The 14,815-nt window shown below is 40.2% G+C and overlaps 1 protein-coding gene across 1 annotated transcript in view; it reads left to right on the top strand.

The window, feature by feature from the left end:
• The window catches only part of dntt (deoxynucleotidyltransferase, terminal), a 350,223-nt gene extending 336,065 nt beyond the window's left edge, over positions 1 to 14,158 (top strand). The window contains exon 11 of the mRNA XM_060926229.1: positions 14,072 to 14,158. Within this exon, the coding sequence (XP_060782212.1) occupies positions 14,072 to 14,158 (87 nt within the window). The remainder of the gene's footprint in view (positions 1 to 14,071) is intronic.
• The last annotated feature ends 657 nt before the right edge of the window (positions 14,159 to 14,815 follow it).

Genomic DNA, 14,815 nt, shown 5'->3' with positions numbered 1-14,815 from the left:
ATCAAATATCTTTAAACACGATCAGATAAAGTGTTATTTAATAAAGATTAAGTGTTCTTGGATGTTGTGCTAAAGAACTTGGAGTTGTGCAAAGAGACTTTAGAACTTGTGCTAAAAGACTTTGGATTTGTGCTAAAAGACTAGTGCTAAAAAAAACAGTTGTGCTAAATAACCGTAAACCGATGATAGGGATCCACTGCAAACTCCGTTAAAAAACATAATGCTCACATATTTGCACACTCATTCACACCTATGGGCACTTTAGTGTAGCCAGTGCACCTATTGTTTTTGTGAGGAAAGTGGTAGAATCAGGAGGAAAACCTTGTGAAGCGAAGCTCCATATATATAACTGGCAACCCAAGCTCAAGACTGAACACTATGTGGTGTGCTATCATGATGTGTAATGAGAACATAATTTACCCCAATATCAATTCATGTAATCACAATCAACCATGGGCGGCACGGTGGTGTAGTGGTTAGCGCTGTCGCCTCACAGCAAGAAGGTCTGGGTTCGAGCCCCGTGGTCGGCGAAGGCCTTTCTGTGCGGAGTTTGCATGTTCTCCCTGTGTCCGCGTGGGTTTCCTCCGGGTGCTCCGGTTTCCCCCACAGTCCAAAGACATGCAGGTTAGGTTAACTGGTGACTCTAAATTGAACGTAGGTGTGAATGTGAGTGTGAATGGTTGTCTGTGTCTATGTGTCAGCCCTGTGATGATCTGGCGACTTGTCCAGGGTGTACCCCGCCTTTCGCCCGCAGTCAGCTGGGATAGGCTCCAGCTTGCCTGCGACCCTGTAGAACAGGATAAAGCGGTTAGAGATAATGAGATGAGATGAGACAATCAACCATCTAGTCAAGTCAAATATGCTATACATGCTCGACATACAGCACAGATGAAATATCAGTCCTCTCTGACCCACGGTGCAAACAGGCAATGCAATAAATACAAATAGAATAATTGAAAAAAACAAACAATATAAACAGTATAAACACTCTAGATAGGAACTAGACATAGACTAAACACTCAGACAATATAAACAGTATAAAAACAGTATAAACACTAGATAAGAACTAGACAGACTAAACACTCAAACAATATAAACAGTATAAATAAACAGTATAAACACTAGATAAGAACAAAACAGACTAAACACTCAGACAATATAAACAGTATAAACACTCTAGATATGAACTAGACTAAACACTCATATACACACACATATAAATTGGTACAAATAACCAAACAGTCAAGGGCACTTGAGGTATAGCAGGTAAACATGAAACATGAAATAAGCAGTATAAACAAACTAGCAGCTGTTAAGGTGAGGTAGTGCGGAATAGTGCAAATGAGCGAGGTAAAGTGAGATGTGCGGTCCCTGAGTTCAGTGTGTTAATGAACGATGAGATGTATGTATGTGTGTGTGTGTGTGTGTGTGTTGGGGGGAAACTGTGAGGATGACATATCAGATGCTGAAGGGGGGGGCAGGGGGGTGTGCGAGCAGAATCTGTGCCAGGGGGCAGAGGGGGGAGGAGGGGTAGAACAGGGAGGGAGTTGAGCCTCCTGACCGCCTGGTGAAAGAAACTGTTCTTGAGCCTGCTGGTTTTGGTTTTTAAGTCCAGGGTTACTTTGAAGCTAACTTATGAAAGTATGAGATGGTCAAGGTGTTAGGTTTGTACATATCAGTATCACCAGAGAGAGTCAAAGGCCAAAACAACATTTAATATCTCTGCAAATGCAACAATTATGATGACATTTTTCAATTTGAGCAGAGTGCATCAGCAGTTCTTGAAAGGTCATTGTGTATCTTCATTGAAGTATGATTCATGGGCTTTGCAGTTTTGAAGATAAATCACTGATATTTTTAGCAAATACCGGATTCTATGTCCCTGGATCTATTTCCAAATGGACCCAAAGGGCCCACTGGTAGTCCATCTACACAGAAAAGTGGAAAAATCTACAACCATCACACAAAACAACAACAACAACAACAACAAAACAATGGAGCCTACTGAATAGATGATGGTAACGTAACTGTTATCAAGCCAAACAAAATAAAGATTTCAATTCAAAGAGTACATTATCCATTGCTTAGCTCCAGAAATTAAGTACAGTAGTTCTGAAAAAAGAAGTAGCTCTAGAAATGCCAAATGCAAGCATTTTCTCAGCGGTAGATTCCATTCCTGGGTTTTAGAAGATTTAACTGATAAACAGTATTTAACACATCTTTTGGGTGATACCATTATAACAAATTAACTTTTGGCTTCTCCTTGGTGTCATACAGAGTAGCTGCTCCAGCATTGTCTGGCACAGAATTTGGAAGAACTTGAAGGTGCTGAGAATGTCATGGATGACATTTTAGTGTAGGATTGGTATGAAGCACCAACATGAAACTGAATTAAAGGAAATGCTGCATCAGATAATTTGTATTGAAGAACAACTTTATCACATGTACACTCAAGCACAGTGAAATCCCTCTTTGCATTTAACCCATCTGAAGTAGTGAACACACACATGCACACACATGTGAGCAATGAGTACACACACATACCCAGAGGAGTGGGCAGCTACGCTACAGCACCCGGGGAGCAGTTGGGGGTTATGTGCCTTGCTCAAGGGCACTTCAGCCCATGGCTGTCCCATGTTAACCTAACCGCATGTCTTTGAACTGGATATTCATTCAGCAAAGATGGCCGGTAACCAAACCAAATTCCACGTGTACGTGCGTAACATGACTTTGGGAAGAAGGTGTCTAAATGCATTGGGAGTCTGAGGAAGAAATGAGTTCCCAGAAGCTTCCACAGAATCAAAACAAAACCACAAAGGAATACTTACCTGCTTCAGAAACACAAGCAGAATCAATTTAGCAATGAGGAAGGATTTCTGAACGAGTGCACCAGCCCCAGAGTCCTAACAGCAGAGCAGCTAAAAGCAGAGCTGAACAATGAAGTGAGTACTGAAAACCAAAACCTACCAGAGTACAAAGTCAGTTCCTAGACTTAAAAAAAAGATCAATAAAAAAGGACTAAATCAGTGGTGCAGATCCGATGTCAGGATTGGGGGGGGGGACACAAAAGTGATTTTTTTTTTTGCCCGTATGCAACTCATGCCATGCAACCATAAATCACAACTTCGTAGAGGCTCGCCACATCATTCAAAAAGTATTGCACAGGGAATCATTTGTCTGAAAATACATTTGTTTGTACAATTTTGAATAATTTAGGGGATTTTTATTGGGGGGGACAATTCATGTTTTTCAGAAATTGGGGGGTCATGTCCCCCCCATCCCCCCTGGGATCTGCACCCATGGACTAAATGTTCAGATACAATGAAACATTACACTGTCCTGTGAAAGTAACAGTCTGAGCAGGTAACGTTTATTTTAAGTATAAAAGGCAATTTAAATATTTGTTTATAGGTGTAGAAAGAAAACAAAATCACTAGAAGGGCAATGGCAATTAACTTCTCACAATCAAATCACAGACATTAAGAGCACAACTTGTTTCATGCATGTGGGATGAAATGGTAATATGAGATGCAACTTGTATTTAAGGAAATGTCTGATGAACTGGTCGAATTTGTTTGGTCTTCCATACCTTATGCTTCATAACAAGTGAACTACTTGGAAAAGCACTGAAAAAGTCACTATTAGTGGTATAACCATGATGATAATCTAATTATAAACTCTGGCATGCATAGACCAATATGTACATATATCACTTTATATAACTTACTGTATAACGTTAGGTATATCAGACACTCGCTGGCCGTGCTGTGAAAATTGTGCATGCAGACACTCATCTAAGTTTCCAAGTCTGTCATTGCTTAACTCTTGAATATTTTCTATCATGAATACTATCATTAAAAAGCTTATAAGCTCTCCTTTCCAAAAGCTCTCCTTTTCCAACTGGGTTACTCATGAATATCAATCAAATAATTTTTATAGGAATGTTCTGTAGCTCTCACTGTTTCTGATGAAGTACTCAGCAAAAATTTCCATCACCTAGTCTTGATGTTATGATTCACGGGAGATTTGAAGTGAGTTTTCATGGCTTTACCTACTTATTTTTTCAACTCAAACTGATTCATGTAAATAAATAACTATTTTAAAATATAACTGTAGCTGTTTTGATGAAAAATATTGAGATCTTAGTGGTTGGAATGAAATAAAAAAAAAAAACGGAGGTCAGAAGCGTGTGTCAATTTCAATTCAATTAAATGGAATTGTTTATTGGATGTGGAACAGTTTTTTTTTCAAGGTTCGCCTTGAAAGCTATGAATATTATAATTTATATTCTTTAATATAAAACACTAGTGGGCCCTACTTTTGAGAAATACAAAGGCCTACAGAGCACAAAGAGGGTATTAGAAATAATTTTATTGCTTTTTTATTGAGTGTACCGATTTAACGTTTTACCTAATTAGCGTAATTAATACTAATTAAATACTAATGTGCATAATTTGTTTTTACTAAATTTTCAAACTTTGTATTTGGTATACAACCATCCATGTGCCTGCCAATTTCCATGTAAGTATCTTGAAAATAAAAAAAGTTATTAAGAAAAAAACATTTGATCTCATTTGTTAATGAGGCCCATTTTGGACCTTGTTATCCTCATACAGAATATTGCAACAGTTTTCTAAAAATGAAGCCGTTTTATCAATCTTTGATTGGTAATATCTCAAGAATGGATAAACATTTTAATTCTGTAAAAAGTACGTTGTTCTGCATTCAGTTTTGAATCCAGTGAGAGCAGTTTCAAGCAATTTGGATTAAATTTGAATTTTCACCTGATATGCCTAATTAATGTTAACATTTCAAAATTTCTGACAAAAGCCAGTTTCTTCTCTAGGATTGACAGCTTGTACTCATGAACACTGATTTTATTTATGTAGGGATGTTCAGAGGGATCCCCATGCATGATTATTTCATGGGGAGTTAATCAATCAGTCAGTCATTCCACTAGTCAGTCAGTCAGTCTCTCGGTCATTCATTTAACGAACATGAATCTTTTAGGCCTGCCAACTCCAAAAAGTGGGATGCCATGCATTCAAATATTTCTTATAAATTTAGCTAAGAGAAAAAAATAGGAGCAAATAATTTTAATTTAGATGGATGCAGATGTGCCGGTTTGTATTTGTGCCATAGATTCAGCATTGTATTTTGCTCAGTAAAGCTTTCCAATGCTCAGTATTAGCCAGATTGTTGTGGGGATTTTAGTGAATGGACTTCTCTCAGTTCAGCTGCCCAGTTCAGCTCTGGTCTGCAATCAGGCCTAATTTGCCTGCTGCATAAATCTGTTCCAAAATTGCTCTATGTTTGCCTGTTATTTGGACCGGGTAGTACTCTGCTCAACAGTGGATGTGCCGTGCCGTGTCTTGTCTGTCAAGTCTTGACACATGCTTTCCAGATCTCATCAAATCTTGATGAATAGAAAATGACATCTCTCCTTTTTATGTTAACATTTCAGTTTTCACAAATATTTTTCCATGGCTACCAAGCTTTTAGCTTGATACTCCTGCTATTGTGTCATGTGCTATGTTCTCACACAACCCAAAAACATCTGCCATTGCCAACTGTGGCTCATAAGAGAGACTGTTGATTGGTTATCTATTGGTGACAGCAAATTAACTTCCCACTTAACAGCATAATATATGCTGTAGATAATGGTGGTCAAAAGTCCAATCGCCATTAAAATCTTATGCTAAGCCATAAATGGCCCTACACTATGCATGGATGTCATGCCTGTTCAGATGTGTCCTCTTAGTGTTGTTTAAGCTCTATAGATAGTTTTCACATGACGTCACAGAGTCGGGGATTCCCTGGTGGCGGCCATCTTGGGGGGCGAGCTTACCGTACGGGTCATTGAGCACACATTGTAACGTGCGAGTTACATTTATTTATATATTATTTACATTTATAGTTACATTATTACTATTTAAAGCTAGCAATGGTGCACACCTGTTGTATTCACGGCTGTCGTAAAAGGTCAGGTGAGGACGTCAAGCGGAGCTTTTATGGAATTCCCACTGTACGGGAGCACGAAGGCGAGCAAAGAAACTCAGCATACAAAGGAGAAATCTATGGCTTGCGAGAATCAACCGCAAGGATTATCAGCCTTCCAAACACAGCAAAGTCTGCTCCGATCATTTTATAAGTGGTAAGTTGTTTAAATAAACAATCAATTGTGTTTAAGTTTGTTTTTGGAAACCAAAACATCGTGTAAACAATCTCTAGAGAATGCCTAACTGGAACCGCTGAGTGTACTGTATTTATAAAAACATTTGGTACAAGGCTGCAAACATATGATTATTACTGGCCTATAAATTGTCATATTTATCATAACAAACAAAATGTAACAAGCCTACATACCAGTTAATTATATTACAAAGTTTATACTGACATGGTACTGTAATACCACTAATGGATGTAAAATTTGTCTTAAATCAACTCGATATTATACACGCACATATGCAGTGTTGAGAGCTCTAAAATTCCAATGTTTGCATACCTTGGCTGTAATTAGGACACGGCTCTCACTGGTTTTTATATGGTGGACTTCACACACCCAGCCACAGACAAAATAATTGTATGACTCCAGCGACTTGTATGCTTTGAGGTCATCAAGTGTGTAGGCACTTTTACTATTCACGAAATAGTTCACAATATCAGGGTACGATATGGATGGCAGCCCTGCATAGTCACTTGAAAATGCTTCTTTGTCCACTTCGTAGGGGTCAATTCCCCCAATCAAGGCCAGTTTGACTGCATACCGTTGTCATGAGATGTCGTCCAATGTATCCATATACTTCCGTTTGCTTGATTTTGCCGACATTGATCTTTATTTTAGAAAACTGACTATATAACTTCATAAATTCGTCCGAGATAACGTAGCCAGTAGTGGCGATGGTCCGTTTTGTTAGCCCCGCAAGATGGCGACTGGGGGGCGTTCCCCGGGATGCTATGACGTCAGTGAAAACTATCTATTCACTTGTTCCTCCTTGATTATACTGAGTTTAGGTCATAAGTCACATTACCTTTGAAGTCAGTGGTTTGGTGGCCTACTTTCAGTTTCCTAATAATCCCAGTTAGCCAACAAATTGTCTTTGTTGTACACCACATTGTAAGTAAAGTTTAAACAGACAATTACATGATGAATCTAAGGTAATTAAAGCTTGATTAATTTATTAAGGTAGTCTTCCAGTGAACATAATTTGCATGACATTGTTATAATGAGTTCACATGATGGCAGCATGGTGGTGCAATGGTTAGCACTGTCACCTTATACCAAGAAGGTTCTGGGTCTGAACCTCATGGCCGACAGATGTGGAGTTTACATGTTCTCCCCGTGTCTACATGGGTTCCTTTGGGTGCTCTGGTTTCCTCCCACAATTCAAAGCTATGCAGGTTAGGTAAAAATACCCAGCCACTGGGGTTGCAGAAGCCAGTGTGTACTTGGTGCCTTGGTCCCAAGGTTGCATCAGGTTGCATCAGTAAGGGTATCTGGTGTAAATCCTATGCTGGATCAAAGCGGATGATTTGCTGTGGCTCCTTCTGACAGGAGCAACCAAAAGAAGATAAGGAGTTAGCATTAGAAAATTAGCATGTGAGCCCATAAAATGTTAATCTTATATTACTGTATAATTCAGGATCCTAAACATCCTGGCTATGTTCAACTGCTGACTACCTTATTGAGATATAATATGTATTCATGCATAGCAAAGTGTGGACTATTGTGGGAACAAATATTGTTTTAAACATCCCATTACATCTACTTATTGGAAACCCACAAGGAGAACATGCACAGACACTCCATACAGACAGTAAATTGAACTCAGGATCAAACCAGGGACCCTGGAGCTGTGAGTCAGGACTGCATCACTGTCCCACCTGTATACATTGTTGAAGGGCAGAGATATTTATGGTGGTAGTTGGATTAACTTTTCCAGTCAAGCAATATCTTTGGAAGACATGTAGATGAACCATAAACTAAAACTAAATACAGCCTTTTGATCCACAGTTTCAGCCACAGAAGAAATCTTGATAGTAAAAATTGAAGTGCACATAGTTTTCATGGCAACATCACCATGTTGTGCTGGGTTCCATGTTGAATTTTAATCTTCTACTTCTATAGTGATTACTGGATTAGCTGCATTTTTTTTCCTGCATTGTCTACTTCTCCATTGGTGTGTTCAGTGTATAATATATAGAGGATATTACACAGTGGTGACAAGATATAAAGTTTATCTTCAAGTGTTGAACATCCATCCATCCATTATCTGTAGCCGCTTATCCTGTTCTACAGGGTCACAGGCAAGCTGGAGCCTATCCCAGCTGACTATGGGTGAAAGGCGGGGTACACCCTGGACAAGTCGCCAGGTCATCACAGGGCTGACACATAGACACAGACAACCATTCACACTCACATTCACACCTACGGTCAATTTAGAGTCACCAGTTAACCTAACCTGCATGTCTTTGGACTGTGGGGGAAACCGGAGCACCCGGAGGAAACCCACGCGGCCACGGGGATCACATGCAAACTCCGCACAGAAAGGCCCTTGCCGGCCACGGGGCTCGAACCCAGGACCTTCTTGCTGTGAGGCGACAGTGCTAACCACTACACCACCGTGCCACCCAGTGTTGAACATATTTTTTAACAATATTTTCAACACAAGAAGATAAATTTCATATCTTCATGCCACAGTGTAATGTTCTTTATATTATATAGATGCATACCCAGACACACAGAAAAAAAAACACAAGGAAAACACTGGGAGTGACGTCATCAGAGTGAAATATCGTAAAATATTTCACTCAGATTCGCGATGTATTTTGTATAAAAAATGCAAGTTTTTCAACACGAGAAGATAAACTTCATATCTTCAAGCCAATGTGTGATTTCCATTTTATTATATAGACACATTCACAAACAAAAAGTACCCAAATTTATATAGAGAAGTATGTCCCAGTTTTGGTTCTCCATGTCCTAGATGTAGCTCATATGAAAAATATGAGTGGCATATTTCCCAGTAAAACACTTGTCTATATAATATAATACATTATTATACATACAGGACACTTTTTTGATGGAATAAAAACATGTATTCTGTTCCTTTCTAGCGGTTTCATTCATTTGGTTTGATAGCATGCAATATTGTTAGCATATCGCTTATCCTACATGCATTACGTCACTCTACCCAATGAAGAATGAGCATTGAATATGGTTTACGATATTGCATGGCTGTCAAGACAACATGACTTTGCATGTTGGAGACGTAAAACTTTTGCACTAGCGAGTGACTGTGACAATTTGTAAACAAACATGGCCGCTATGTTTGCTTTGTTAAATACGGAAGATTTTGAGAGAATTTTGAAAGACGAAGACGTGTTGAATACCCGAAAGGAATGTATAATAATAATAATAATAATAATAATAATAATAATATTGGCTGGCCTTTATTCGTGGTATATCAGATATATTCCATTCAGCTAGCATGATATTCAGCTCATCTTTGACTCATTTAATATCATGCTAGCTGAATGGAATATATCTGATATACCACAAAAAAAAGCCAGCCAATATTATTTAAATATACACTGAATATAATGTGAGCTGTGAGACTGAGGTGGGGTTTACATTAGACCGTATCAGCGGATCATCAGATTAACGTTTTTAAAACGATTAGCGTGCACACAGCAACGCCAATACACGATTCGCGTGCACACAGCAACGCCAATACACGGATACGCTCGGCTCCGCAGGCATCCTGTGCTCCAAATCACTCCGCCCTGAACAGCGAGTGCCCTCTGGAGGGTGCGCACTCTGGCCCTGCGCAGCTCACAGAGCACGCGAGTGAAGCGCACGAGCAGTGATTCGGGACTGAGCCGCTGTGTGTGTGATCCTAGTGCATATCGGGCATGCGCGTCACTTACCACTTGCAAGTGGAAGGATGGCAAGCCTAAAGACAATCATAACTACACAATGGGCAGTATTTGCATCAGTATTTGCAGTATTTTCATACTTTTATACTCTTTAATGAAAGGTGATACAAGGCGGAAGTCCGCGCCGTTTTTCAGCAGTCGCGTCACATGACCAAGGCCAGCGAATCAGGAAGGTGGATGTCACAGTGACGTTGTCCAATGACGACGCCAGCTAGAGCTCAGCACAGCGTATCCGCGTATTCTCAATGTTTACACAGCACCGGACCAGACACGATCTGGATTGAATACGTGGACCCTGGCGGATTCCCGTTTCCCGGCGTTTCCAGGCATTTTAATGTAAACGGACAGTGCATCCGCGAAGAAAACGAGACAGATACGGTCTAATGTAAACTTGGCCTGAAACTCTGGATTGCAGCAAACCTTTCTTCAGGGTGAAAACAAAGAAAAAGTTGGATGGAGAGAGGATGGTCTATTAAAAAGAAGATCCAGCAAAATAATGAACAGTTTAGATAAGAGAAGGAAGATTGAATAGTGGATGAGATGGAGGTCATGATGACTTTACTAACAAGCATAATTTACCCCATGAGTGATCTTTTGATTTCAAGAAGTACAAATAACCAGTGAATATTTACTCAGTCAGAGACCAGGTGTCCTCTGCCTGTGCTCATTCAGCACACAAAGCACTGTAAACACGCACACACAGAGAGAGAGAGAGAGAGAGAGAGAACAGACATGAATCTCTGACCATTCTGTACCTGATTTGCATTTTAAACAACACTTCAATAGACGATGTAAACCAAATGCCTGGAGCAATTCCTCTCCCAGCTCTTGCCCCAGCCCATCATTCCTGTTGTCTGTTCACAGACAAATGATCTTTCCTGTTTTTTTACGCTTCCCTTCTTCCTTTGCCTCATTTTGACATGCTACTTTCAACTTAACACTTCAAGGCAGGATATGTCAGATTTATAGCTTCCTCTTGGCCTCATCAGCCTTGCCTTGGGCCCACAGATATCTGTCTGTATATGGCATTACAGGATCACACAAAGAACCTGGTTTTCCATCCTTTGAATGCCATCTGTAAAACCACCTATTACATACACACACTCTTTTATCTTGTCACCACATGCAAACCTTCATGCTATCTATTGGGACAGCATGGGACCCTTTAACTCTAAAATACATTTCATGGACCCTGTCGCGTGAATACCATCCAACTATTACAATATCAGGCTCATTATTTAACTATGTACAATAATACTCTTGGTATTTATTGAAGCCATAGAGCTATTTAATGATGCAATCTCAACCAACAGAACCCATTATTTCCAACTCAATATTATTTATAGGCCTATATTTTTGGAGTTATTCAAGCAACCAGTCAAAGAGGTTAACAACTACAAGAACTTAGTATAAATATAATAACATTAATCATGGTTGGTTGTGATTCAGCATTGTAACAACAACAACAGCAACAAAATCATGGACCCCACTTTGAGAACCACTGATTTCTAATATATTACTGTCCCTTTTTCTCTTTTCTTTTGTGATGGAAAAGTAATGACATCCACAATGACTTTGTTCTTGGAGTGTCTTTAGAGAGAGGTTAAAGTTTTCTGAATGTTGACCTCCCTGTTAATAGACCATTTGCACTTATGTCATGAATCTCCCATGATGCACTCCGATTTTGTTGTGTCTGCCATCTTTGTGGTATAGCGACCGAGGAGAGTACATTGGCGAACTGTAATTTTTCACAAATATATCACAAATTGAGTAATAGTGACAAGGTCAGATACAGGGAAAAGATAAAAGAATGTTCAGGGGTGGATCCGTACAGCAATGTTGTAGAGTATGAAGACGATGTACGGATGTGGCCGAGTGTGAATTACACACACATCATGAATTACTTGGTGTTAACTACCAGATTTGTCACTGGTACAATTGATGCAGGGGTGGCATGGTGGTGTAGTGGTTAGCGCTGTTGCCTCACAGCAAGAAGGTCCTGGGTTCGAGCCCCGGGGCCGGCGAGGGCCTTTCTGTGTGGAGTTTGCATGTTCTCCCCGTGTCCGCGTGGGTTTCCTCCGGGTGCTCCGGTTTCCCCCACAGTCCAAAGACATGCAGGTTAGGTTAACTGGTGACTCTAAATTGACCGTAGGTGTGAATGTGAGTGTGAATGGTTGTCTGTGTCTATGTGTCAGCCCTGTGATGACCTGGCAACTTGTCCAGGGTGTACCCCGCCTTTCGCCCGTAGTCAGCTGGGATAGGGTCCAGCTTGCCTGCGACCCTGTAGAAGGATAAAGCGGCTGGAGATAATGAGATGAGATGAGACAATTGATGCACATTATCATTTACTGTTTAGCACAAGTTTACTGTAAGGTAAAGTAGGTTCCTGATGTGGGCAAATGTTACACAAAACACAAACCAAAAAAAAAAACAACCTAATTATTGACGTCTTCTAAGGCAACATTTTACCGAGCTCAACTACCTACATTTTACTGGGGCTTTGTGCTATGCATTTGTAACTGCAATATAAATTGGAGTAGCCCTTACATGTATATCACTTACAGTATGTCACATCTTCATATATATTTTGTCTATGGTTCACATAAACAGTAGAAATATAAACTTACTCTTTACAAAATGATCTGCACATACTCATACATGACCTGCACATAGCTGGTCTCTTTTATGTCTGATCTTTTATGGCTTCTTTGTGAAGCACTTTGGGTACCTTTTAGTTATTGTAAAGGGCTAGATAAATAAAATTTGATTGATTGATTGATTGATTGATTGATTGATTGATTGATTGATTGATTGATTGATTGATTGATCTGTTCAGATTTGCAAGCCACTGTCTCTGTCATCTACAGGTTAGATCTTTCATTTGGGGTCCTTCTCGCATTTTAACAGTGGGTAAACTAAACAATCTGACTCCAGCCTTAGCAGAATTGTTCGATCAGCCAATAACTGTGCAAATTTGTGGCATTTCATATTGAGGTACTTGTTGCTACGCATGTGTATTTCCACAAAGATGGTGGACACAGCTAAATCAGAGAGGGTCATGGTACAAGTGACGTTTATTTGCAGATGGTATATATGATGGTTGCTCGTTTCTGTGTTAGTCCTGTACTCGATTGGTGACCTGCCCAGGGTGTACCCTACCTCTCACCTGAAGTCAGATAAGCAGTATAGATAATGAATGGATGGATGGTTTATATCTGGATCTTGTTGCAGCAGGTAGCATTGCCGTCTCACAGCTCCTGAGTACACGGTTTGATCCAGAGCTCAGATCACTTTTTGTGCATTCTCACCATGTTTGCGTGGGTTTCCGCTTTGGGTTTCCTCTCACCTTCCAAACATATGCTGGCAAGTGGATTGGCTGCACTAAATTACCCTTAGGTATGAATGAAGTGTGTGCATGGTGCCCTGCTATGGACTTGCATTTCATCCATGGTCAGTTTTTCCACCTAACACCTAGTGATCCTAGGACTAGTTCCAGATCCACTGCGATAAAGCACTTCCAGGGACAAATAAATCATTTCTGAACACCTTTAATGAGCCTGAAGTAAAACTATCCTGGGAAATATACATAAATCTTCCAGTCAACCTAAATGTGTCTCATCATGATCATGACTCATATCTGTGTGTCTAATTAGACTCTTTAAAACTTTGAGCCAACTCTCATGACACAATTATGAAAACGCAATAAGAGAGATGGTGGGCGTTGCAATAAATGCAGCAAAGACAGAAGTCCAATAGGGAAAAGTAGTTACAGTATACCTATTCAAAACACTTGGCTTCATGATCCACAACAGTGGCAGCCTCTACATTTTAAACATACTACTTCCTTTCAGATAACATTTTCAGTACAGTATGTTATCCTGTTTGAGGTTCTCAACTTTGCCTGACCTTGAAGAACAGCAACATCATCACTGTGACTCTTTGTCTCTGTCAGTTCCTCAGAGAATATCATTGGTCAAATACAAGCAATGTTCACACAAAATGTCAGCTCCTCTCTCTCTCTTTGTCCTCATCTAACATTTCTTGGTGTTTTTCAGGTATCCGATTCAATTGTTAAACCCTTCATATCACTAGTACTGTATTTTGCTTCCACCCCCCCCCCCATTATCTCTAGAATACCTTCCTGCCGGCTAAGACAGAGGAGGACATCTTCATCCATTTGGGATTGGACTATATTGAGCCTTGGCAGAGGAATGCTTAGACCTCATCCTATTCATCAAATGTGTGTGCATTCCTGCAGCGAATCTCCCCTCATAGCACACTGCTAGACTGCACAGATTCAGTGGCATCAATGATTTATTTCACAGAAAAGCCAAAAATGTAATACTTTGCCAAAGGAAAATGTTTTTAATATGTAATACTTGAGCTACATTTAAATTTAATATATTGTCGCCTCACAGCAAGAAGGTCCAGGTTCGAGCCCCGTGGCCGGCGAGGGCCTTTCTGTGCGGAGTTTTCATGTTTCCCTGTGTCCGCGTGGGTTTCCTCCGGGTGCTCCGGTTTCCCCCACAGTCCAAAGACATGCAGGTTAGGTTAACTGGTGACTCTAAATTGACCGTAGGTGTGAATGTGAGTGTGAATGGTTGTCTGTGTCTATGTGTCAGCCCTGTGATGACCTGGCGACTTGTCCAGGGTGTACCCCGCCTTTCGCCCGTAGTCAGCTGGGATAGGCTCCAGCTTGCCTGCGACCCTGTAGAAGGATAAAGCGGCTAGAGATAATGAGATGAGATGAGATGAGGTAATGAGATGAGATGAGATATAAAATACAGAGAGAGAGTTTATGAATTGCATATATATCACAAGTGAGCGAAGCAAACAAGTGAAAATACTTGCAACACAAGAAGATAAACTTCATGTC

Source organism: Neoarius graeffei, chromosome 7 (genome assembly GCF_027579695.1).
Source record: "Neoarius graeffei isolate fNeoGra1 chromosome 7, fNeoGra1.pri, whole genome shotgun sequence".
Classification (NCBI taxonomy): domain Eukaryota; kingdom Metazoa; phylum Chordata; class Actinopteri; order Siluriformes; family Ariidae; genus Neoarius; species Neoarius graeffei.
The sequence above is the reverse complement of the archived record's forward strand: the minus strand, read 5'-3'. Positions and strand labels throughout refer to the sequence as shown.